This window comes from Pongo pygmaeus, chromosome 10 (genome assembly GCF_028885625.2).
Source record: "Pongo pygmaeus isolate AG05252 chromosome 10, NHGRI_mPonPyg2-v2.0_pri, whole genome shotgun sequence".
Classification (NCBI taxonomy): Eukaryota; Metazoa; Chordata; class Mammalia; order Primates; family Hominidae; genus Pongo; species Pongo pygmaeus.
In genome coordinates this window covers 10,122,638-10,149,756 of record NC_072383.2, presented here as the reverse complement: position 1 = coordinate 10,149,756, position 27,119 = coordinate 10,122,638, and the positions used below count along the sequence as shown (strand labels likewise).

Here is a 27,119-nt window from a genome sequence, read left to right as displayed (position 1 = left end):
CACTGAGCCGGGATCTGTATTTCACTGCGAATGCTCTGCTGCAAAAACCACACAAGCACCCTTCCCTCTAGGCCCAGCTACTGTCACAGAACAGGAAGGGGCATAAGATTGTAAGGGCTGGTTTTAAAGAACAAAATTAGGTCAAGGTCAAACCTCCAAATCAAGGAGCTGTACAAAAATGCCTAAACAGCTGGTAAAACAAGTTTAGTTGCTTTCTAAACGATTATGTGTCACTTTTGCATCTACCCCAACCATGAAAATTTTTTTGCTTATTATAGAATTACAGGAAAATATTTACTAACAGGATAAAAAATACCTCGTAACAAAGACTCATGGGTATAATGCTCCTGGTTATGAGTTATGAAGATAAACATATCTATATATATATATTTTTTTCAGAACAATGCTTATATTTGCATAGCTAATTGCTGTATGTCTTTAATAAAAGCCAAGCTTACAGTAGCTCAACACACAGAGGTTAAAAATAAGTCAGTCTCGTAACTTGCCTTTACATTTTTGTTTATTGGCTTTTACTTAATAATTTTAAGAGGTAATAAATTCATGTCCACATCCATTCTTATCTGAGCTACAACAGCCAATTGGCTATAAGTCTTTTGACTCATAAGGCCTTCAACCATAGGGAGTCCCACGGAAGTATAGGACGGACCTGAGATGGGGAACCATGCCACCCTGGCAACGCTATGGGACAAAATTAAAATTTGCTGGTTTCTGATGTTGCCTCTGGCAAATCTTGGCCAGAAGGGGAAGAATGTAAGTGAAAATTAAAATTCGAAGGCCCCCCACAACCATCTGAATGGACTTCCTCTTCCTCCAGGGTTCAGGCCATGATGGGAAGTGGGAGGTGGGACATGCTTCATTATACCTCTCCGGCATTAACATTCACAATCTATTCTCTCTGAAGCTTGCTACCTGGATGTTTCATCTGAATGATAAAATCCCAGGTCTTTAGGCAAACTCAACCAGTTGTCAACCAGAAAATATTTAAATTTACCTATAGCCTGGAACCCCCACCCCCTACACCTCTTAAATGTATTTGATTGATGCCTCATGCCTCCATAAAATGTATAAAACCAAGCTGCACTGGATTGGCCATCTTCTCACATATCATTCTTTTTTCGTAAGTGCAGTAAGAATAGTAAACATATAGTCTATTTATATATCCACAATGGAGGTTATTTAAGTTGGGTGCGTTTCTTATAACCCTGAAAGAGAAAGTAAAGAATTACACTTGGCAAGTCAGATATTTGAAACATATTCACAGAAAAAAATTACACTTCCAACATGACATTATTGCCTTAGACTCTACGTTGTTTAAACTAAATCTAATTTAATATTCAGCGTATCAAGAATGTCCGAGTTAATTGTTTATGTTGACACATATGCAATGTCAAATACTGCTTCATTTCTCCCTGCTTTTTCCACTTTCTAACATCTGATATTTGCTGTCCTTGGCTTACAGAGTTAGCACCCCAGCCCCTTCATATATAATATAATTTGGAATAACACCACTCCATAAGATTCTCTAGTCTAACTGGCCCAGTAGTAACTCTTGGACCCTTTCTCCCTCAAGTGCTTTTTATAATCATCAAAGTCAGGAATTCACCTGAGATACATGACACCTTAAGTTCAACATCATCTCCAAGTGACACTTGCAAAAGATTTTACTCTGAAGTTCTAATGACCAGCCCATAAATACTAGATTAGTGATCAGGAACTATGCATTAAAAACAAATTTATAAATTAAAAATATTATCTTTTAGATTAATTTAGCATCAATACTTGGGTAAAAAAATAATGATATCAACCAGTAAATAAGTTCATCAATTAAATGTTTAAGAATGAGATTTATTTGTGGTGACATAGTACAGATGTCATTTATTACAACCTCCTTTCAGAAACAAACCCCAAAACAACACAGTTATAAAGTGAAGATATATATATATACACACACACATATATATATCATACATACAATTATTGTATACTTTTTCAGTTTTCTCTTTGATAATTGAAAATATCTACAATGTTTTCCATTCCATTATAGATTACCATTCCATTTGCAATAATTACAAACACATACATATTCTAAGTTTGCAAAACAAGAGTCCATCTGTACTCTCTCCTGACACATACATTACCTTTGTCTCTAGTCTTTCACTACAAATTAGGCCTTTAAAATATATATCCTTCTCCACTCCATTTGTAGATAGCTTATCTCCCATTGTATCCTATTATTGCCAACCACCAGAGGTAGGGCCACCTTGTCTTTCTGACCCACACTCCTACACTTACCATTTCTATGTGAAGGAAAAAGCAAACAAACAAAACAAAACAAAAAGTTCTATTTGCCATTATGGCCCAATGTGATGAGTATGCAGGGATCTGAGTGCCTAAACTCACTGTGGTGGCACCTCAACACAGTTGACTCAGAGCTGTCTCCTGCTAAAAATATATACACTAAAAACATGTGTTAAATGATGGACTTCCAGTAGTGTCCAGCAGGTTGAGACTCTGGTTTCTTTCTTCGTCTGATATTTTCTGCTTCCCAAATTTCAGAGATTAAAAAATACAAATGGAATTTGCCACTATTTTTATTTGTAAAGACTTTATTTTTTTCCCATTATAAGCAGAACAAATACAGCATATAAATCCACTTAAAATAGTATATTTATAACCACATTCCTCATTATACTACACAACAAATTATTTTATCTATACTATATATGTGATATATTAAGCCAAAGTTTATATTCTTTGACCTGAAGTGCTCTTCTAAACCAGTCTTTAAATTTTTCATTCAAAAATGCCAATTTCAGAATGGAAGTTAGTGTAAACTCTATGGCAATTTTTCAAAGAACTAAAAATATAATTACCATTTGATCTGGCAATTCCACTACTGGGTATCTAACCAAAGGGAAAGGAATTATTATATTAAAAAAAGACACCTATACTCAAATGTTTGTTGTAGAACTATTTACAATAGCAAAGTCATGGAATTGTCCTAAGTGTCCATCAATGGATCATTGGATAAGAAAACATGAAACCATGCTTTGTTTTAGGGTATATACATCATGAAATACTACTCAAGTATAAAAAAGAAGGAAATCATGACTTGCAGCAAAATGGATAGAGCTGGAGACCATTCTCTTAAATGAAATAACTCAGGAACATAAACTTAAGTACTGCATATTCTCAGTTAAGTGGGAGCTAAATAATATGCACACATACATATAAAAAGTGGAATAATAGACATTGGAGACTCCAAAAAGTAGGAGGATGGGAAGAAAATAAAGAATGAGAAATTACCTGTTGGGTACAGTGTACACTATCCAGGTAATGCTTACACTGAAAACACAGACTTCATCATTATGCAGTGTATTTATATAACAAAATTGCAATTGTACCCCTAAATCCATAAACTTTTTAAAATGCCCATTTCAAGTGTAATTTATAACAAAAGTATCATTGCTAAAATTTATGTTTTGTTAGTCTGTGTATTCTTACTGAAGCATTTATCATACTATATTCTCTTTATCTCTAGCATAATTCAATCAGTCTGCACATATAATTGATGGTTAAGTAACTTTAATGATGAATCAATATTTCATTCATCTTTGAACCCTAGAACTTATCACAATATTAAGTATTTGTTAGTCCAGTGACTTTTCTGGGCTTCCACAATTTTTCTTAGATAAAATTATTTATAGAGTTCTCCATAATTTGGCTGCTGTAATTTTGTTAGTTACTTGTCAAAACTATGAGAAGACATTCATGGTAACTTTATATATTAGAAAATACATCAAAGAAGCATGATAGAAAAGGATTCTTTTAGGATGCAATTTCAATTGAAGCTGGTTTTAATTTGAATCTACAGTGCTTCTAAGGAAAATACCTCTATTCAAACCCAACTATAAAATTCTAACAAGAATAGACACTTACCAGGCAGAGGAGTTGATTATATTATCCACTCTCGTATCAGGAGTGTAACCATTTTCAGGAGATAATCCCAGCCAATAGTCACGTGATCTACTCTGGGATTTTATAAATTCCTACAGGAAATACAGATGGCCTGTTTAAGAAACAGTCTCCTACTTTTGTATTTTACATTATAATGTAATTTCTTACAAATTGCTGTTTTAAGGTAACATACCAGACATTGCACTACCACTATTAAATTTCATTATAAGAAATTGAAAGAAAGTACCCCTTACTACAAAATTTCAATATTTTTAACAATATCATTGCTGGTCTCACAAGAAGAGAGGCCGTACTAATACATGTATAACCTTAATTTACAGTCAATGAAAAGTTCACAATGACAAGTTCAGGATTAAAAAATTTGAGCAGTAAATATTGCATCCAGGGCCAAAGGAGGTGGGTAATGGCTATAAATGAGAGTTAATAGAAACAGAAAGAGTAGGAAAAAAATGCCACACACTCAGATGTGAGTGGTTACAGAACAGAATTCAGAACCAGTCCAGAATTTTGTAGCCAAATAACAGGTTTTTTTCTTATTCCAGCCTTTAAAAATTTTTTCTAGAGTAAGTAACTGTGAATGGGTCACTTGAAAATGATCTGATGAGGAAGAGATTATGGGTTGATTTCTCTCTCTTCTATAAAGGATGGTGAAAGTTTCTTATTGTAGGGAAGCAGAGACTTTTAGAAAATGTAATTTTGCTTAAAAATATATTACTATTTGAGAGACCAAAAATGCTATGTAATAAGTGTAACATGGAAACATTATTTAGACATGGAAAACTAAGAAAATGAATAAATCAATAAAGCTACTAGAAAACACATTTTTCCTGGGATTCAAGGACTCAGTCCAATACATCTGTTTGACACTTGCCTGTGCCATCTTACTTCAGTTCTTCTTGTTTGTACATATTTTGGGCTAACTTACTATAACTTGCCTATTTCTCTTAGTGAATTAAAAAATACAAAATGGTAGAAACAAAACATATTCTCCTATGTAGTTCTTATGGAATTACTAACCCTGAGGAATAATCTCTGTATGCTCTGTTTTTAGGTACATGTTTATAAATTATGTTCTGAGTTTTGATTCTAGATTCTAATTTGGAAATGCTTACAGACCTGTAGATTCTGGGTGTCCTGTAATACTCATCTACCTGTCAGCAAGTAATATTCCTCTTATGCTAAGGTCCTAAACTTGTATATGTTTTACCTTGCCTATGATATCTTGAGATAAGCATACAAAGTTTCAGTCACTTCACACCCCAACTAAAATAAACCAGAATCATGAGTGGGTTGATTGAAGTCTTCTCTAACATGCCACACCCCTCTCTATCCCATGATGGTAGAAACACCTGGGCTTTACCAATGCATTTTTATTGTTTATCTTCAACAGGCCGGCATTCTGAGCAGCACAGGCCATTTTACTCTCCTGCCATGTTTGGACATCATCACTTAGGAAATAACAGCTGTCCTTATGCCAAATCCATCTCCTTGGACAAGGCTTACATTTGTGCTCTGGAAGAAGAACATAGTTTTATTTGGGTTTTGTTGATAGTCATAATAATTCTTATTATTTCCTTTCCTCTCTGTGTGACATTGAACACATTTGCTGTTTATTCTTCTTTGTTTTTCTTTCTCTCTTTCCCCTTTTTTTTTTTTTTTTTGACAGAGTCTTGCTCTGTTGCCCAAACTGGAGTGCAGTGGCGTGATCTCAGCTCACTGCAGCCTTCACCTCCTGGATTCAAGCGATTCTCCTGCCTCAGCCACCCAAGTAGCTGGGATTACATGCTGTTTCTTTTTTTTACATCGAAGGGGAAGTAAGTGAATCCTGTATTCTAGTTCCTGATATACCACCATAATGTGTCAGACACATAACTTGAACAAAAAAATTTCAAATTAAGCACTTGGATTCAAGTGTATCTTCCTATAACAATTCCTCTTTGCTATTTTTCATATTCTTTAATGACAATAAAAATTAATTACAGGAAACATTCTGTATAGTAAGAATTAACCCCACCTATCTATATCAATCTTACTTTCTTTAATTTTTGTTCTCTGAAATGTTGAAACTTTGAGGTTTCTCAGGAGCAAAAGGAATATGTTTTAGCAACCATGACTATAGAAACTTATGGAGACACTAGAAGACCAACTCCCCCTGATCCCAAAGGTGAAGTCTCAATATATTTTTTTCTATGGACTTTGTTATCAATCACTGACTGAAATTTAAGAATGAAGTCACCTGTAAAGAGGTGTCACTTCCTCCCTATCTTCTATTAACCTCAGTGCCCAGAATAATTATAGTAAGTGACAGATTAGAGAAACTGTCTTGTCTAACATTTTATTATGTAACCATTATCGCCTGATAATTTGGGGGCCTATTGTTATTATTGCTTTTTCTGTTTTTCTTCTAACTGCATGGAAATATCAATGAATTCTCCATCAACCACATGTAATTCTTTCCCCCAAATTATGACTCCCTAGGGAAAGGCTGCTAGCTAATTATAAAATGATTCTTAAGAGACTCAGTGGTTTAGTTTATTGTCCAATAAATAACTCCAAGAGAATACAGGATTACCTTGTTCTTTGCTATATAGCTCACGACATAATTTGGTGGCTATTGTTTGCAGTGTGGTGGAAAGGTTCCTGATCTTGTTGGAGCTATTCATGTTACTCATCAGTTGTAGAGAAAAGTTTCTCTGGAGCTCTTCATTGATGTTTTGTAGTTTGTTCATTTTTTTCATTTCTATCTTCAAAGTTATGTGAACTCCACATTAAAAAAATGACAAAAAATTGTAAATTCTCAATAGAGCCATCATCCTTTATCATTTGCAGAAGTAGTATAAAGATTAAAGGGGTAGGAAAAGCAATTACTCTACAGGAGTGAGGGAAAGAGACTAAGTTCCACATTGTAAGTCCTCCTTGTGGGCCTATCACCTGTCATTGTTATAAATCTTCCACTCAAGGAGTAAACTTTTGTTGTTAAATATTTGAAATTCTAGACACTTTCTCTTTTGACCAAAACAGGAGCAGTACATACACATGCTTGCCAAGACTCCCAATCCAATGAGCATCAGAAGGCACAGAAGAGTCAGAAACAAGGCTGCTGGACGCCATACACGAGAGCGAGATGGAGGTGCTGTGGAAAGCAAAATTAACAGAGAGGCCTAAAAATGGTATAACTTTCATTTGAATTATTTACTCATTCATTCATTCATTTTACCTTTATTTCCTAATATGCCTATTGGAAAGAAATGGATTTGCTAGCCATTCAAGAATATTCAAAAAATATTTTTGAAGAATATGTCAAGAATAAATCAAAATCACTTAATTGTTTTGTATGTAAATTGATTCTGGCAGGAGAAGCTGTTAACTGGTAGACTCATTTTAAAAAACAGATAAGCAAAAACAGAATTTATAATAGAGAATGGAGAAAACCAATCAACCTAGATATAGTGTATTTTGTTTGTACAAATTTGGGAAAAGTGAGTAGCTGGAAATTAACAGAGAAGCCAATAGGAGTAGTCTTTGCTTGAGTAGACAATTGCAGCATGTCGAGAAAAACACTATCAGTTGTTTATGCATCCCCCCAGGTAATTATGAGAATTTAGCTGCAGAACAAACAAGATAGGCTCTCTCTTTGTAATGTCTTTGGGTGTCTTCCCATTAGTTTTTGATCTTAGTCAGTCCAGATCTACACTATTTTTATTGCAATTTTTCAAAATATTTTTCATGTTTTTTTGCAAGAAACTTTTATTGAATACTTCCTTTTTAGTGAATAGTGAAGCCTAGAATAGATCATTTCTCTATTTTAAAAAAAGGAATTATAAACTTTATGAGTGGATTATTATTGTGACTATGTTATTTAAATCATCATTATGTATAAAGCTATTACACATTAGGTAAAGACTAGCTAGATATTTCAAGAAAATCCAATTCAGGGATACCGTAACAATCTTACTATACTTCTGAGCTATGTCTTACATCTCATAGTTGATGGTGCAATAATATTGTGAAATCCAGAGAGAATTACTAATAATAGTAAAACTTAACTTCTGTAGACTTTAGAAAGTAGTTACTACTGAAGGAACTACATGTTCAAGATTTTATGTAAGATTAGAATTATAAATGCAAGTGCTATCTTTCTTAAAATTATTTTCTTATTTATATATGTATTCAATAATCCAAAAGTTTATTTATTCAATGAACTTATTCAATTATTAAAAAGTTCAACTATTCAAAAGTTATCTTTTGAGTGCCTTGTATTTATTAGACATTATCCTGGGTGCTAACAATATCAAAGTGAGCAAGATGTACAAGTTCCTGTTTTCACAGGTATAAATTTTAATTGTAGGAGGAAACAAATAAATAGATATGTAAGTGAGACAGGGAGAAAGGGAAAGAAAGGGAGAAAAGACCTCAAATTTGGCTATGTTGGGCTGAGATTTGAAACTAAGCTGTTATAGAGAGCAAGCAGTTCAAATCTTATGAACAATAGGAACCAGCATGCAAAACAAGTAGGAAGAACATTACAGGTAGCAATTACATGAAGTTCAAAGACAATAATTTAAGGAAAAGATTTCTATTTGAAAAACAGAATATATTCAGGAGGCAGAAGAATTGTGGCCAATGTGAAAAATGATGTTAAAGAAGGTTTTATTTGTTTTCTTTTGTTTTGTTTTTAAAATAACAAGGAGGAGACATTATTTACAGCCTTTTCTAGCCAGAATAAGTTAGATTTTTGGGGAAACCATTGGAAGAATTTAATCTAGGAGGGCAAAATAACAGAGTTGTTTTAACAGTAAGAAATCTGTTACAATATGACATGTGAAAGAGAACAGAAGTTTGATTAGCTAGCACTAGAGAATTTGATGACTCATGGATAAATTAAGTATACATTTTTAAGCTAAAATCTATGGCACAAATTTCTGAAATTTTTCTTTAGAGAAAGTTGGTAGATATGCACATTTGTAGGCAGTATCTCATAGTGACAAAAAGCACAATGCCATCTTTAGGGTTAGCATGTGTATTAGTCCATTTTCACATTGCTAATAAGACATACCCAAGACTGGGCAATTTATAAGGAAAAAGAGGTTTAATGGACTTACAGTTTCACGTGGCTGGGGAGGCCTCAAATCATGGTGGAAGGTGAAAGGCACGTCTCATATGGTGGCAGACAAGAGAAGAAAGAACTTGTGCAGGGAAACTCCGCTTTATAAAACCATCAGATCTCATGATACTTATTCACTATCACAAGAACAGCACAAGCAAAACCCCCACCACATGATTCAATTACCTTCCACGAGGTCCCTCCAACAACACATGGAAATTGTGGGAGCTATAATTCAAGATGAGATTTGGGTGGGGACACAGCCAAACCATATCATTCCACCCCGACCTCTCCCAAATCTCATGTCCTCACATTTCAAAACCAATCATGCCTTCCCAACAGTCCCCAAAAGACTTAACTCATTTCATCATTAACTCCAAAGTCTACAGTCCATCTGAGACAAGGCAAAGTCCCTTCCACCTATGAGCCAGTAAATTCAAAAGAAAGTTAGTTACTTCCTAGATACAATGAGAGTACAGGCATTGGATAAATATGGTCATTCCAAATGGGAGAAATTGGCCAAAACAAAGGGGCTATAGGCCTCATGCAAGTCCAAAGGGCACCAAATCTTAGCTCCAAAATCATCTCCTTTGGCTCCATATCTCACATCCAGGTCATGCTGATGCAAGAGGTAGGCTCCCATGTCTTTGGGCAGCTCTGCTCCTGTGGCTTTGCAAGGTACAGTCTCCCTCCTGGCTGCTTTCATGGGCTGATATTGAGTGTCTGCAGCTTTTCCAAGTGGACAGTGCATGCTGTCAGTGGATCTACCATTCTGAGGGCTGGAGGACAGTGGTCCACTTCTCACTGCTCCACTGGACAGTACCCCAGTGGGGATTCTGTGTGGAGTTTCTGACCTCACATTTCCCTTCTGCACTGTCCTAGCAGAGGTTATCCATGAGCAACCCATGCCTGCAGCAATCTTCTGCCTGGACATCCAGGCATTTCCATACATCCTCTGAAATCTAGACAGAGGTTCCCAAAACCCAACTCTTGACTTCTGTGCACTCAAAGGCTCAATACCACATGGAAGCTACCAAGGCTTGGGGTTTGCACCCTCTGAAGCCATGGCCTGAGCTGTACCTTAGCCTTTTTTAGTCATGGCTGGAGCAACTGGGATGCAGGGCACCAAGTTCCTAGACTGCACACAGCAGAGGAACCCTGGGCTCAGTCCATAAAACCATTTATTCCTCCTAGGCCTCTGGGTGTGTGATGGGAGGGGCTGCTGTGAAGACCTCTGATATGCCCTGGAGTCATTTTCCCCATTGCCTTGGTAATTATCATTTGGCTCCCCATTACTTTAGAAATTTCTTCAGCTGGCTTGAATTTCTCCTCAGAAAATGGGATTTTCTTTTTTTTATCATTGTCAAGCCACAAATTTTCTGAACTTTTATGCCCTGCTTCCCTTATAAAACTGAATGCTTTTAACAGCACCCAAGTCACATCTTTAATGCTTTGCTGCTTAGAAATTTCTTCTGCCAGATATCCTAAATCATCTCTCTCAAGTTCAAAGTTCAACAAATTTCTAGGGCAGGAGCAAAATGCTACCAGTCACTTTGCTAAAGCATAACAAGAGTCATCTTTGCTCCAGTTCCCAACAAATTCCTCATCTCCATCTGAGACCACCTCAGCCTTATCACCGTTTTTGTCAAAGCCATTCAAGAAGTCTCTAGGAAGTGCCAAACTGTCCCACATTTTTCTGTCTTCTTCTGAGCCCTCCAAAGTATTCCAGCCTCTCCCTGTTGCCCAGTCCCAAAGTCTCTTTCAGATTTTTGAGTATTTTTACAGCAGCACCCTACTCTATTGGTACCAATTTACTGCATTAGTTCATTTTCACACCGCTGATAAAGACATACCCACAACTGGGTAATTTATAAGTAAAAAGAGGTTTAATGGACTCATGGTTCCATGTGGCTGGAGAGGCCTCACACTCATGGTGGAAGGTGAAAGGCACATCTCACATGGCCACAGACAAGAGAGAACTTGTGCAGGGAAACTCCTCTTTATAAAACCATCAGATCTCATGAGACTTATTCACTATCACAAGAACAGCATGGGAAAAACCCGTTCCCATGATTCAATTACCTCCCACCATATCCCTCCTACAACATGTGGGACTTATGGGAGCTACAATTCAAGATGAGATTTGGGTGGGGACACAGTCAAACTATATCAGTATGTTTTGGTTTGAATTTTGGTTCTGCTGCTTATTGCTTGTGAAACCTTGGGAAAGTTATTTAACACCTTTTAACATCTCTGTGTCTGAGTTTCAATATTGTTAAAGAATGGGAGAGAGAAAGACTGCAAAGTATCAGACACTAAATGATTTAATATTTATAATGCAATTAGAACAGAACTGGCACAGATAAAACACTTGAAAATTGTATTTAAATATATATTTATATGTGTATTTAATGAGATGAGGCTGTCTCATTAAATGAGACAATTTTAGAAGAAAAATAAATATTACTATTTTTGACATTTTAAGTTTAAAATGAGATTAGAACTCCTTATGGAAATGTGAAAGTGGCACGTGTATTTTCTAGTCTTGAGATCCAGGGAAAGGTCATACAGAGATATTTGGGAGTCACTCTATTTAAAGTCAAACAATTGAATGAGGTAGATTAGAAGAGTGTACTGAGTGACGCAATAAAATGGGACCCAGGACAGGGCTTCAGAGTATTCCATCTTGTAGAGTTTCATCTAGGAGGAGGAGTCAACAAAGACTGAGGAGAGTCAGGCATGGTGACAGGAGAAGCCATGAGGATGTGTCAGGAGGGATGTGCAAAGAAAGCGTTTAGAGGACTGTTCAACTTTTTCAATGCTGCAGGGAAGTGAAGTAATGGAAGAGACATGTGACTATTGGGATGAAACAGGCAGGACATCAGTGACCTATAGCTCAGTCTCTATGGCACCAAGGGGGCAGAATCCTAACAGAGTTGGTTGAGAACAGAATGAGAGGTGAAGAACTGAGAGTCAGTGGTCAAAGAAAATGCTTTCAAAAGTTGAGTTGTGAAAGGAAACAAAGAAGTTAAATAATAATGGAAAGGCTTAAGTGGTCAAGCAAGGATTGTGTTTTGTTATAATAGGAGTAGCAGAGTATATTGGTGAGTAGTAGAGTATGTTGGTGCACTAAAAAGGAAAAGCAGAGAAGGAAGAGAGAATAATGACACAGGAGAGAAAGGAAAAAATTACAGAAGTCTGTCTTTGAAAAGGACACATGGACTGAAATTCAGAGCAAAACAAGGAGCTGTCCCTTCCTAAGTACATACTTATCATAAATACTATCTGGAAGGAAAGCAGAGTATCAGCAAGGACATGGTAGGATAGAAATTTAAATAACAAAAATAAAAAGTGTAGACGGATGCTTTTTTCTCACCAGAGGAAAGGTGAGAGTAACTGGGGTGGAAAATTTGTGTATTTTTCACCAGCAATATTCAACTCTGGGGCAGACTGCATGGATATTCGGGTTTAACCAGAACTGGAGTTGTTTTTATTTGTTTGTTTTTGGGGTTTTTGTTTTGTTTTGATTTGTTTGAGGCAGGATCTTGCTGTGTCACCCAGACTGGAGTACAGTCACCTGATCTTAGCTTACTGCAGCCTCCAACTCCGGGGCTCAAGTAATCCTCTTTCCTCAGCCTCCCAAGCAGCTGAGACTATGGGTGCTCAGTTAATTTAAAAAAATATTTTTTTATAGACATAGCATCTCTCTACTTTCCCCAGGCTGGTCTCAAACTCCTGGCCTCAAATAATCCTCCCATCTTGGCCTCTTGAAGTGCTAGGACTATGGGTATGAGCCACTGCACCTAGCCAGAACTGGAGTTTTTAAGGAAAAATTAACGTACATTGAAGAGGAGAAGTGTAAGAGACTAAGAGTAGACATTACATAATACAATGTCTTATTACATAATGTAGATTCTAAGCTGATAATGAGAAAATTAGATAAGATTAAGAACATGAAGAAGACATGGATTCAATATTTCCATGAATTCAAGGAATTCTTGCGGTGGGAACTTAAAGTGGATTGGCAGGAAAAGAGGTGGGAAAGGGTGTCAGAGGACAAGTAAAGGGCAATTGTTGGTAATATTAGGCTCATGATATGCCCATTCTCTTTCAGCGTATAAAAGAAGAAATATAAACAAGGAAATAAAGACAGAAAATATTGTAAAATTCTTAGACCCTTCTTTCTAAAAAAATTTCAGTATTAAAAAAGAAGCCAACAGAATTAATCTGCTATCCTTTCTCTAGATTTACAATGCTCATCAAAAATGGATCCAAGATGTAACAATGAAATTTCTGTTTATTGCAATGCTAGAATATTAAAGATGTTATATTCTGTGTGGGGAGAGGGGAGAGGACAACAACTTAAATAATATATGAGAATTTTGGCACTCTTCTCTCCTTATTTTTCTGTTTCTATCACCCTTCTTTGGGTTCTCCATTATCACTGTTTAAGTTATTTTTAACTCAAATGCACTGATTTAAACTATGGATTCGCTAGGGCAGATTTCACTCCAAAAGGCTAGGAGCCAGAAGGTAAGAACCATACATAATAGGAAAGCTATAGGATTCTGAGTAAGATGAAGAGTAGTTTTGTTTAAGTGAAAGTCAACACAGATGGCCCACTTATTTCATGATTTTAATTTGAATTGAAAAATACAAAGCTACCTGATATAATGTGGTTTTAAATATTATGAATATATTATGTCTTCTGATATTTCTTTACCTCTTTTCTGCCTTTATTCCTTAATGATTCATTTCATTTAACTTAACATATTTTATTTTTTAGTAAGTTAGTAAAAAATCTCCAAAAGAAGTAGGAGAAATTTTAGGGTGATTTATGCCTAGTTTGGTAGATAGTCAAATGAAATCCTATAAAGGTCTCTCTGTCTGACACAAAGCATTTTCTTATTAAAAAAAAAAACCACACATATGAAATCATGACTTTCTTGAACATGTTTCTTTTTCCATGGCTTCATCTCATAAAGAAATAAAATCTTCATACAACCCAATCATTTGAAAAATTCTGTCCCAAGTATATTGAGTGTGATAATAAAAAATTTCAAAAATGTAAAAGATTGAGTATTCAATGCAGATAAGTGTTTTTACAAAACCCTTTTTTCTAATTGTTTTGTTTGTATACGTTTGGTTCCTTTGCTTAAACATGAGACTTAATTGAAAATTTAAGTTGAATAATAACTATATCACTAATATTAAAGATGCAAGGCTGTAACCACTTCTATTATACAAACTTACAACACATCCATAACTCAAAATCTTACCTTTTTCCCCAAATTTGCCAATTTCTTCGATTTTTTCCATCTCATTGGAGTTCTGGAACTTAAGATCTGCATAAGTAATTTCTTCAGACATTGATGAATATGTAAAGAAATCTTGACAAAGTGTAAAAACACAAAAAGATAAGAGTGAGTTAACAGAGCTGAATGTTAAACAGGACCTATAATTTTAAACTTCTGTTTATAAAAGGAAACTTAAGCTTACAAGTTTAAAATTCTGTTTATAAACCTACTGTACCAATCACCCATATGTCTGCAAATGAGCCAAATCTCATCTGTGGCTTCAGTTAAGAACATTGAACTATTGCAACAGATAACATCTTTCTTCCTCATATTTCTTCCTTTTTCTCAATTTCTATATATTTACCAACTACAGAAAGTAGTTTTTGAAATTGCATTTGGATAACATTACTAGTGTCATGCAAGAGAACACAAATAACTAGCACCACATGGTGCAGACATAGTGTAGGATTTATTGGTGAAAAACTTTCAAGCAGAAAAATAACAGAAAAGATGCAGTTCTCAGACACTCGCTAATCTGCAGCTGTGGCCTGGCATAGATATTCCTTTTGTATGATGATGAAGGTCCTGATAGAAGGGTTCTCTTCACTGGGAGACTGAACATACAGAGAGCACTCCCAAGGAGAATGAGACAGTTAGTGTCATTCCGTTGCCACGTTACATAGCTATAGGTTTGCCTAAGAGAGGTAGGGAACGCCTAATTTCTCTAAATAACAATATATAGGTTGGTGCTAAAGTAATTCTGGTTTTTGCCATTGAAAGCAAAAGTAATTGTGGTTTTTGCCATTAAAAGTTTACAAAATTACTTTAGCGCCAACCTATGTATTAAGGGATCTGAGGCCCAGAAACCACACCAGGGAGTATGTATACTGATGGCCAAGGTCTGTATACTGAGGGCTCTGGAAACAGCTTTGCAGGCCAGGAAAACTATAGTCAGCCTTGCTATCCCTCTACAGACTGACTCAATCCATTTGATCTCCTCCTCAGCTAAGCTATCAAAAGTGGGATGGAAATGAGTCTCCAAAGTCCAGATTTGTGTCTCATTAGTTTGACTCAATAGTCTTAGGATTTTTTTATTTCATTTCTTGATCAAGAATGCAAGCGAAAGTGAGGGGGTGGAGAGGACTGTTTTTGAGCATGTTCTCTAATATTCATTAGTAAATCTTACTTTAAAATGCTTCTTGACATTGCCACATGTAAATCATAAAATGGTTAGGTATTATTATTATACATATGAAAGAGAATGAATAAATATTTTTAAAAATCAATTAAAAACTAATTGCTTTATTATGTCAGGATAGACAGGAAAAATAAAAGGCTCCCTTTATAAGAGCTACTAAAAATAAATAGGAAAATATTACAGATAGAAATTAACTAGATGTTTGCACAACCAAAACGAACAAAAAATTTTAAAACTATTGAAGAAAAGAAAAAAATAGAAAAACATGCTGTGGGATTAGAAGCATCAATACTGTATAAAAAGAAACTAAATTCTCCTAAGTGTATCAAAAATTCAATGTCGATTTAATTAAAACAATAGATTTTCTCCTGATACTTAAAGAAAAAGCTATTGAAACACATTTGAAAATATTACCATGAAAATATTGGCAGCCAAATTTAAAGGAAAATATATTCAAAACATGATTACTTCATCCTAAGTACTTTACTAATGTCGATTTTATCTTTACAACTCTCTAAACCAGGTACTATTATTATCACCCTTATTTTACAGATGGGGAAGTGAGTTGCGAAGCGGTTAAGTTTGTATCCAACATCACACAGTTGGTGAGTGGTAGAGTTGAGACCACCAAAGTCTCTGGTTGCCTTGTTCAAATACGTGCACAGGCTATAAGGCCTCTCCTGGTGGGAAAGACTAGCCCTCTATTTTTCCTAGGTGGATCAAATATTTGCATATAAATATTTGTTTATAAATATCTCTTTGTTTGTGAAAGGATGGAAACCGGCCACCACACAGGCAGTCTGTTCTGTGTTCTATTGCTCTGCTGTTTCGTGTGGAACATTGTTTCATCAATCAACACTAGAAGACGAAGCGTATATGATGAATTGTAAAGGGAAACAAATGAAAAATCTCAAAGTCCTGTTTGCAAGGTACTCTATTTTGTTGAAAATATTTGAATAACTATTACTTCATACAAAATCCTTGGTTTAGAGCCAGCTAAAACATGTATATCCACAAGAATAAGCTGAGATCTGAGATGACTAAATGGTTTGCCCTTCACAGCCAATATCAGTTTTTTAAAAATTTTGTTATTGATACATAATAGTTGTACGTATTTTGGAGGTACATGTGATATTTTGAAACCTGTATACAATGTGTAATGACCAAATCAGGGTAATAAGAATATTCATTCCCTCAAACACTTACCTTTTCCTTCTGTCGGGAATAGTACATTTCTTCTCTTTTAGCTAGTTTGAAATATACAATAAATTATTGTTAACTATAGTTTTCCCACTGTACTATCAAATACTAGAATTTGTTCCTTCTATCTAATTTTATTTTTGTACCCAGCCAACTTATCTTTATCCCCCACCACCCCTTTCTAAGCCTCTGGTAACCACGATTCTACTCTGCTTCCATGAGATTCATTCTTTTAGCTCTCACATATGAGTGGGAACATGTGATATTCGTCTTTCTGTGCCTGGCTTATTTCAGTTAACATAATGACCTTCAGTTCCACCCCTGTTTCTGCAAATGACAGGATTGCATTTCCTTTTATGGCCAAATAATATTCCATTGTGTATGTATACTACAGATACCTGCACTCCCATGTTTATTGCAGCACTATTTGCAATAGACAAGATATGAAATCAATCTATATCAATTTTCATTCCAGTTGAATACTGAGACAATCTGCAAATATAATTGCAAATGTCTTCCAATATTAAACATAAGTGATACATTATCCATTACCTAAATTATGTATTTTTTGTGGGTTGTTATTTTCAGGCCTCTGAGCCCAAGCTAAGCCATCATATGCCTGTGTATATGCCTGTGACCTGCATGTACACATCCAGATGGCCGGTTCCTGCCTTAACTGATGACATTCCACCACAAAAGAAGTGAAAATGGCCTGTTCCTGCCTTAACTGATGACATTGTCTTGTGAAATTCCTTCTCCTGGCTCATCCTGGCTCAAAAGCTCCCCTACTGAGCACCTTGTGACCCCCACTCCTGCCCGCCAGAGAACAACCCCCCTTTGATGTAATTTTCCTTTACCTACCCAAATCTTATAAAACGGCCCCACCCCTATCTCCCTTCGCTGACTCTCTTTGCAGACTCAGCCCACCTGCACCCAGGTGAAATAAACAGCCTTGTTGCTCACACAAAGCCTGTTTGGTGGTCTCTCCACACAGATGCGAGTGGAAGTTATAATGGAAAAAAGGGAAAGAAATGAAGATAGGTGAAGAAAAGTGCACGGGGATAAAAATTTGGAGACACACACCTTCAGAGTCACATAATTTAAAAGTTGAGAGACCACAGTGACAGTGATATACTCAAGTACAAAAAACACACACTTGGGATCCAAAAACAAACAAACAAACAAACAAAAACCAGGCTATACATTAAAAGGAAAATTTAAGAAGATAAAATAACAGGACAATTTACAAGATATAGATAAGACCAAAGGAAACCATGAGGGATAGTGAAATACCCCAGGGCTAGCTACTGCAGGAAGCCATTACTACATTAGACCTGAGAGAACAATGCTGGTAGCAATTAACTGAAGCAGCAGAAACTATAGCTGATGAGGGTTGCCTCCCTGGAGGTACACTCAGTGAGAACAACTCCATATCTATTTCCTAGTGCTGTAGGGAAGGATTCTCCCACCTTTAAATCTTTGCCTATTCTTCCTATTAGCACAAACGTACCAAGAGCTTCAGGACAATAGTGTCCAGGGATATTATACATAAGAGTCAGCATCCTAGGGCACGGCAAAGGGATCAGAATGGTGAAGAGTATATCTACTGAAATCATTATCTGAACCATATGTAGGCCAGTTTTTATCATTTGGCTTGTCAATTGGTGTTTTGATATTTAATTCTTTTTTTTAGGTTGTCTCATAATTTTTTATTAAATAACAGGCCTTATGTATTACAAGCAGAGATTTTAAATGATCTTCCTACCAAGAAGTTTTGTTTCTTTTTTTCTGGCAGTCACATAGAATATAAGCAGTAAACCTTGATTAATTGGAGCCCCTCAAATTTTGCCTTCTCAGTTGTTTTATACATTTTATCCAAATTTTATAATTATCTTTTTGTAGGTTTCTTTCTTCTGATACAAGCTGCAATGCTATGACTAGAATTGGCTTTATTCTGGCTTTGTTCTCCAACAAACTAAAATTGGGAGGTTATATAGTGAAGAAGGAATGTAGCTATGTGCAGGCAGAAATGTAGCTGTGTGGGGAGTGCCAACCAAAAATGAAATTCTAAGGCCCCTCAACCATTTGAATGGACTTCCTCTTCCACCAGGGCTCTTTGAAAATTTAACCTGAGAGACGGGTTCAGGCCATGACAGGAAGTGCATGTCGAGCACGCTTCATTATATCTCTCAGGCATTAATACTTAAGTCTCTCTCAAGTCAGCTATCTGGAGGCTTCATTTGCATGATAAAACCTTGGCCTCTATAACCCAGACATTTCCTTTCTATTGATTCCAGATCTTTAGATAAACTCGACCAATTGCCAATCAGTAAATGTTTACAGTTGATTGAAGTCTCATGTCTCCCTATAATGTACAAAACCAATGTATACCTGAACCACCTCGGCTGCATGTTCACAGGGCCTCCTGAGGGCTGTGTCACGGGCATGGTCACTCATATTTGGCTCAGAATAAAACTCTTCAAATATTTTACAGAGTTTGATGCTACATGGACAGGGGGAAAATAGAAATTAGGCAGAGATAAGGAAAAAATCATGCTGGGTGAAGGCTCTGTAGTCTCATTGCCTGGGTGTGGTGCTATGATGAGTTTCAATTCCTTGCCTGAAAGTCGGTTTCCTGAGCAAGAAACTCAGGAAAACAAACAAGTTTCAAGTTTTAAGACCAGACAGGGTCCATTTCTATGTTCCAAAACAAAACAAACAAAAACAACTGTAAATATTCGTTCTATAAGATAACGGGGCCGGTTTCAGTCTCTCTTTTCTGTTTATCACTTCCTCAGTCATGGAGAATCTGGTCATTGATCCTTCTGGCTGCTTCATGCTGAGGAGGGGTGAGGTGGAATAATGATAAGGAATGGAAATGTGGCACTATAATCAGAAGTACTCATGAGTACCGGGTCAGCATCTGGCTTGTTGGAGCACTATGATCTGGGTACTTTTATTTTAGTTTTAGAACAACATTTTAGACCACATTGAACTAGGATGATAAATAATATAGATAAACCAGTTTTAAAATACCAGAGAATTTGGAGTGGATCCCTTGGGGAATCCGAGAGAACAATCCTAAGCCTACCAAAAAGTATTCCTGATTCATTATATCTTATATGTGAAAAGCTGTGGTTTTAAAGAGAATAATAACCACTGAAAAGTGCATATTCCTTTTACAGTTTCTTATCTAGGATCTTTGGCTGGGCTTTGAATATTAACTTAAGGCCATGTGTAGGTTCACAAGAGCACAACTGTTTCCCCTGGAGGGATCCCACAGTGACTAATTTTACTGAGTATGTTGAATTCATGGTTTAACACTGGCTAACTTGATAGACGAGTGGGTGGTCAGCAGCACCTCAAAAAGACTGACCTATTGTGGTTGCAGCTAGTCTTCAGCCTGATGGGATTTCCAGGTCTTTGGTATGATTTGATTCCCTGGTTTCAAACAGGGAAGAGGCAAGTCCATACAGAAATGAAGTCTGTTGGAAAGACTAGTTAATATGTTCCCTAATTGTTTCATGTATGACCTAGCTTCTGTTTCAGGGGAGGAAAAAAATCAAGCATCAGAGAGTCCAGGCAAATGGTCTCCAAGTAAACATTTTGAAAGGGGCTAAGAGCTAACCCATTTCTGGGAGCTACCAGTACCCTCAGCAGGGCAAGGGGCAAGACCTTTTCCCAGGTAAAATTTATCTCTTGGAAACTGAGGTCCCCTTGGAATATGCCAGAGGGAGCATTGATTGCCAAACTTTATTTTGTTCCATATCATTTCCAGGGTGTTATGACTACCTGCCCCAAGTCCATCCTGTTCCTCAGTGGGACCCCTGTAACCAAGAGACAGAGTTAAAAAAGACTTACAGTCAATTAAACATTCTAGGCCAGACAAGAATAGAGGTGCCAGGGACTCATTACCATTAAAACTCAAAGCAACGAAAGAGCCAAAAACCAAAAAGTAAGGTTAATATTTCTTTCTTCTTCTTTTTTTTTCTGAGACAGAGTTTTGCTCTTCTCTCCCAGGCTGGAGTGCAGTGAGTGGCACAATCTCTACTCACTGCAACCTCCACCTCCCTGGTTCAAGAGATTCTCCTGCCTCAGCCTCCAGAGTAGCTGGGGTTACAGGAGCCCGCCACCACACCCGGCTAATTTTTTGTAGTTTTAGTAGAGATGGGGTTTCATCATGTTGGCCAGGCTGGTCTCTAACTCCTGACCTCAGGTGATCCACCTGCCTCGGCCTCCCAAAGTGCAGAGATCACGGGCGTAAGGCACCACGCCCGGCCAAGTTAATATTTCTATCATTGTTCCTGGACCAAACTGAGGGTCAGACTGCTATTTCTTCCAGCCCAATAACAAGATGCAGATGAACTGGTGAGGAAGAGAGTTTTTATTTCTTTAACAAGTTACAGGGAGAAGGCCTGGAAAATATTGCCAGACCAACTCAAAATTACAAAGTCTTCCAGAGCTTATATACCTTCTATGTATATATACCTTCTCATATATGTCTGTGTGTAAGTGCATTCATCTAAAAACATGAGTGATTAACTTCTTTTAATCTATAGCTGAGATCTGAGTTCTGAAGACCTTCCTCTGGAGGCTCAGTAAATTTACTTAATCTAAATGGGTCCAGGTGCTGGGGTGATTACCCTATCTTGTCTCCTGCTAAATCATGGAGGTTTGGGAACTTCCTGGAGATCTCCAATAAACTTGTTTGTGGAAGCCTGAGAAGTTTCTTCAGACTCCCAGTAAAACTTGTTTAATCCTAATCTGGTCCTGTTAAGAATTCCTTCATTATCTTGTCATGGTCCAAGGCCCAGGAAAGTCCTAGGCAAAACTCGTTTTGCCTAGGCTTTTGTTACAATCCAGCCTTTGTATAAGGGCACTGGCTTTTTTGGCTTTTAACATATAACTTAACCACTCAGTCAGTACTGAAACAGTTGTTATGGAGGCCTGCATTAGTGAGACCTGGCCTGCCACATCATTGTAAAGCCAGTCCCCCGTGGCTTACATTTGAAGCATATCTGTTGCTTCATCTGGAGTGCTCCACTTGGCATTTATAGGTGGAGTGGGACAATTCTCCTTCTCAGAGTAAATAGTTCTCACAGTGTTTTATCCAGTCCACCAAGTAGGCTGTTCTTTTGGGAATAACCTCCTGTGTGCCTGGATTATATATACCCATCTGCAATTGTTCAATTGTGAGCTGTGGGTTCCGTATCAACCAGCTCTTCCACTCTGCAGCATTTAAAACCAAAGACATTGTGCCTAAATTAATTACTCTCACAATTTATTTTAGTAAAGGTTCAGGAAGCTAATGATACTGATTTGCAAAATGGAACAATTCCTTCACATTATACCCTCTAGTTTCAGAAGTTACTTAATTCACTCCTTCCCCACGTTGACTACCTTCCAGGAAACCACAGGTCTCAGAGGTACTTTCTGGTTTCCTGGCATAATTTTCTCCTTCGTGAGCAGCCTTGAGGCTAGTGATCTGAGTTCAGACAGACCCACATCTTGGCTTGGTTTGGCTTCAAGGCCTGACCCAATATTCTCCTACTTTAATTTTAGCTATTATAGATGTGAAAGGAAAATAAATCTTGGGGTCCCCAAATCACTAAGCCAAAGAGAGAAGTCAAGCTGGGAACTGTGTCAGGCAAACCTGGCTCCCATTTTATTCCATTGAATTTCACCCTGGCAATGTAAATTGATAGCTTATCTTCACAGGTATGGGACAAAGGATAGAACTTGAAGTCAACCCTCTACTCATCTGAAACAAATGCATATCTGATTGCTTCCTCTGCCCTTTCATTTGTATAAAAATGCAGATTCACTGATCTAGACTGAGGCATAAGTGACTATTTCTTTACCCCACTCTCACACGTAATTGTGTATTTAGTGAAAGGCTGATCAAAGTCTCAAAAGAATACAACCATTTGTCTCTTATCTACCCACATCTTTTTTTTTTTTTTTTTTTGAGATGAAGTCTCACTCTGTCACCCAGGCTGGAGTGCAGTGGCACGATTTTGGCTCACTGCAATGTCCGTCTCCCAAGTTCAGGTGATTCTCCTGCCTCAGCCTCCAGAGTAGCTGGGGTTACAGGCATGCACCACCACACCCAGCTAATTTTTGTATTTTTAGTAGAGATGGGGTTTGTCCACGTTGGTCAGGCTGGTCTCAAACTCCTGACCTCAGGTGATCTGCCCACCTTGGCCTCCCAAAGTACTGGGATTATAGGCGTGAGCCACTGCCCTACCCACACCTTTTTAAAATTTCTTCCTCTTTCCTCAATATCTGCCCTTTCCCCTTTAAATATTGAAGCCCTCAAAAGCATCTTTGGAGAAAGGCACAGACGTGTTTCAGGCACATATCCCTACCCTTGGCAAAATAAACTTTGAAATTAATTGAGACCTGCCTCAGATACATTTTGGTTTATATCGATAACAAAAACCAAGTGATTGAAAATTTTGCTTTTTTTTAAAATTAGTTTTTATTTCCTTATGCATCCAGTGAACCAACTTCTGAGGTGTTGAATCCACATCTAAATTCCACTGGTAACTTATACTTTTAATAACTGAATACAGCACAGCACAGATGTATCTCCATACCATGGGTGACCAGGTTGCCATAGGTCAAAGATTAATCTAATAACAAGTGTACTATAGTTTTCTTCCAAAACATAATGTTTCTCTCTCCAGCTCCCCATTTCCATGAAAGGCAAATCACAGTAGGACCAATTTATTGGCAAATCTGTTTTAATCTTATTATAGTTTGCCTGATTATTTGCATAAACTGAAGCAAGAATTATTGTTCATACAGGCTTGTTTAAATTGGCTTTGCTGGAACTTTTCATAAGGAATCTCAGATTTGATTTTTAAAGGCCTCTTGAGCACAACCAAGAATTGATCTGTGCTTGCAGATACCTGTATGAATTGGGTGAATTCCTCTTTTCTTGAGGTCCCAAAATAACTTGAGCTTTCTGGGCCTGAGAACATTTACGTTTCTCATCTATAAAGTGTTAATATCTGATAGACAGCTCAGGATTTCTTGCTTCCTAGGTTTCCATTAAAATTTAGGGTTATAAAGAATAAGAATTCTAGCAAATTGTATGATTCCATGTACAATGTGCCAAAGAAGATGTGTTATTGTTGATTAAAGAAATAATTTTGTTTAACTCAGAAGTTATCTAAAGGTTAATTCAAATTATGGACTTAGGTTGTTTATGAAACAGGGTAGAAACGAACCAGTAACTAGGGGAGAGAGATATAGATTAGTCCCCTGTGTTAGAACAAGGTTTTCTTGAAATATTGATTGGACGAGAGGTTTTGATTTTGACTCTATAATCTGTTACTTTTTGAATACTTCTCAGATCTATATCTCCAAAGTGCAACTTTCTTGTGTTTTGTTGCTTTCCGCTTGTCTGCCCTTGAAGGAGCCTGAAATGAAACTATCTCCTTCAACTTTGTCAGTTCCTGTATTTTATTTTATTTTTTTCCCTCTTGTCTTAACTGCTGTCATGGTCTGATGCTGAAATATTTATTCTAAAAGTCTAGAGAAGCAACGTTTTCCTCCAGTATAACTTGATTCTGTCCTCTTGGCTTTTCTTGATATGTCTACATCATTTATCAGGTTTGACTTTCAGGTTTTCAAGATGGGATTCCGATAGGGGAAGCAATCACAATGCAGGAGGTTTTTCTTTGCCTTTTGGTAACTGACCTAAGAAACAGATTTTACATTTTATCAAAATAATTTCTATGTCATTGTTATTAGGTTTTTGATTGCTTAGGAAAACTGAGATTTAAAGGAATTAAGGTTTTTACATCATTTAACTTTCTGTATTGAAACGCTTTCATAATTGGAAATGACCCAGACATCTCATGAGCATCCAAAATAACTTCAAGATATTAAATTACACAAAAAGTTCACTTAGAGAATTTATGCCATTTATATTTCATTCACTTTTTTAGCAATTATCCATATTACTTATGAGAAAAGAGATATCAAAGCTATTCATCATTTCCTTGTTAACCATTTTTATAACTTGTATATATTAGATGTTCACCTAAGTAAGAAACATAAAGTTGGCTGGTCGTGATTGCTTACACCTGTAATCCCAGCACTTTGGGAGGCTGAGGCAGGAGGATCACGAGGTCAGGAGATCAAGACCATCCTAGCTAACATGGTGAAACCTCTTCTCTACTAAAAAATACAAAAAATTAGCCAGGCATGGTGGCAGGTGCCTGTGGTCCCAGCTACTTGTGAGGCTGAGGCAGAAGAATGGCATGAACCCAGGAGGCAGTGCTTGCAGTGAGCCGAGATCGCGCCACTGCACTTCAGCCTGGGCGACAGAGTGAGACTCCGTCTCAAAAAAAAAAGAAACATAAAGTTAAATACATGGATACTTGCACCAATAATGCAAAAGTTTCAGCTATTTGTATTAAACTAACAACGTTAAATTAGTCTTATTTATCAAAAAATCACACAAAGATAATTTTGTTCTTGGCTGGGTTTATAGTCTTATAATCTTTTTGTCAAACCCTGACACCTTTAAATATCTAGCAGAGACAAATGTAAAACCCAAACAGAAAAGTATGCTGACAATTCCAAAAACATTTCTATTTTTATTTTACAAATGATCTAAAAGCTCTCTTGTTTATTAAAGATTTACTTAAGTCATGTAAACTTGAAAAATGCTTAGACTCATTTACTTAATTTATGAACACTTTTTAATTTGTAAGCCAATTTGCTACCCTCTGAAAATAACACGTAACATCTAGACACATATACCTACATACACACAAAGATCCAATAGCTTTTAACTTTAAATTCCAGCCATGAGATAGCAATACAAACTCACTGGTTTATGAACATGTTCACATGGTTAAATTTTATTTGTTCTGATAGGTAATTCAATAAAGGTTGTGAAACAAAATTTTGAATAAAGCAGTTTCCATGATAGTTTGACTATTATTTTTTTTTGAGAAAGGATCTCTGTCACCCAGGCTGGAAGTGCAGTGGTGTGATCAAGGCTCACTGCAGCCTCCACCTCCCAGACTCAGGTAATCCTCCCACCTCAGCCTCCTGAGTAGCTGGGACTACAGGTATGCACCATTACACCCAGCTAATCTTTGTATTTTTTGTAGAGACAGGGTTTCACCATGTTGCCCAGGCTGGTCTCGAACTTCTGGGCTCAAGTATCTGCCCACCTCAGTTTCTTGCGTCCAGCTGACAGTTTGATTTTTAAAGGCCAAATCTCTCCAGACTCCGAAGAACTCTGTAGCCAAACAGCAGCACATACTAATCAGGCCTGCCTCTCCTTAGAGCAGCAGCACAGAAGCCTGGAGACATGGACTTCCATCCCATATTCGCATTCAACAGCAAAATAAATCCAAATATAAGGCAGTGCTACAATTCAAAGACTGTCTGAGATCAGAAGAGATTGGGCGTGTTCAGTGTGATACGGGTAGAGATGTTCCCTCACTCCACTGGCCCTCAGCCACATGCAGACCAACCTTGAAGAATACACCCAAGCGGTCTGCACTCAGATCAAACCCTGAACTCCCACAACTACATCAATACACAAACAACCACCAGAATACAATCTAACTGCTACAACAATAAGCAAGTACCAAGAGAGTCCAAACTGAAACAGCTGAGTTTCTTTCTCCCTGTTTGTTGGGCTTGTTCAATCTGCAAATGGAGATTCCTTCGGAATTTCTCAAATTGAGAAAAGCAGATCGGGCTGTCCGGACCCACAAATGACACTCACTTATCCAGACACATACTCAATTACTAACAGGCCCCAAGAGTGTCTGGACTGGAACAGTCAGGGTGTTTCCTCTCTCCGTCAGTTGGCCTTGTTGAACTTGCCAATGGAAATTCCTTCAGAATTTCTCAAATTGAGAGGAGCCATTCCCACTGTTGGTATCCACAAAAGACACTCACCTATCCATATGCAGATGTCAAATTTCAAAGGCTGTTCTTCCTAGGCAATCAGAAGTGTGGTTGGGGCTGGCAGCAGCAATGCTAAATAGAGAGACTAAAACCCACATCCTGCCTAAAACAGATGGGCTGCTGCTTAGGGTTGTGGAAATTCTCCCAGCTGGTGACAGCCAAGCCAAGAGCAATGTCTTCCTGATGAGGGAACCAAAATCTGTTACTGAAATGCCAGAGGTTCAGTCTAGGTCCCGTTACTCATTGCACAGAATGCCAATCACTGAGGCAAGTATTTCCAGGGGAGATGACTGTATTCAAGTGCTGCAGCTGAGCAGAACTGCAGATCAGTCTCAAATTCTTCTCCCCAAGTGACTGAAATTGGGGGTTTACATAG

The 27,119-nt window shown here is 37.2% G+C and overlaps 1 protein-coding gene across 1 annotated transcript; it reads right to left on the bottom strand.

Annotated features, from left to right (window-relative positions):
- Positions 1 to 432: 432 nt before the first annotated feature.
- On the bottom strand, positions 433 to 26,860 carry CLEC12A (C-type lectin domain family 12 member A). Its single transcript, XM_054445140.2, has 7 exons — positions 26,735 to 26,860; positions 14,383 to 14,493; positions 7,034 to 7,132; positions 6,572 to 6,760; positions 5,360 to 5,511; positions 3,961 to 4,070; positions 433 to 1,223 (listed from the first exon to the last, which is right to left on the bottom strand). Exons 2-7 carry the CDS (start codon positions 14,471 to 14,473, stop codon positions 1,067 to 1,069), a joined length of 798 nt encoding a protein of 265 aa, XP_054301115.1. The 5' UTR covers positions 14,474 to 14,493; positions 26,735 to 26,860; the 3' UTR covers positions 433 to 1,066.
- Between the last annotated feature and the right edge of the window lie 259 nt (positions 26,861 to 27,119).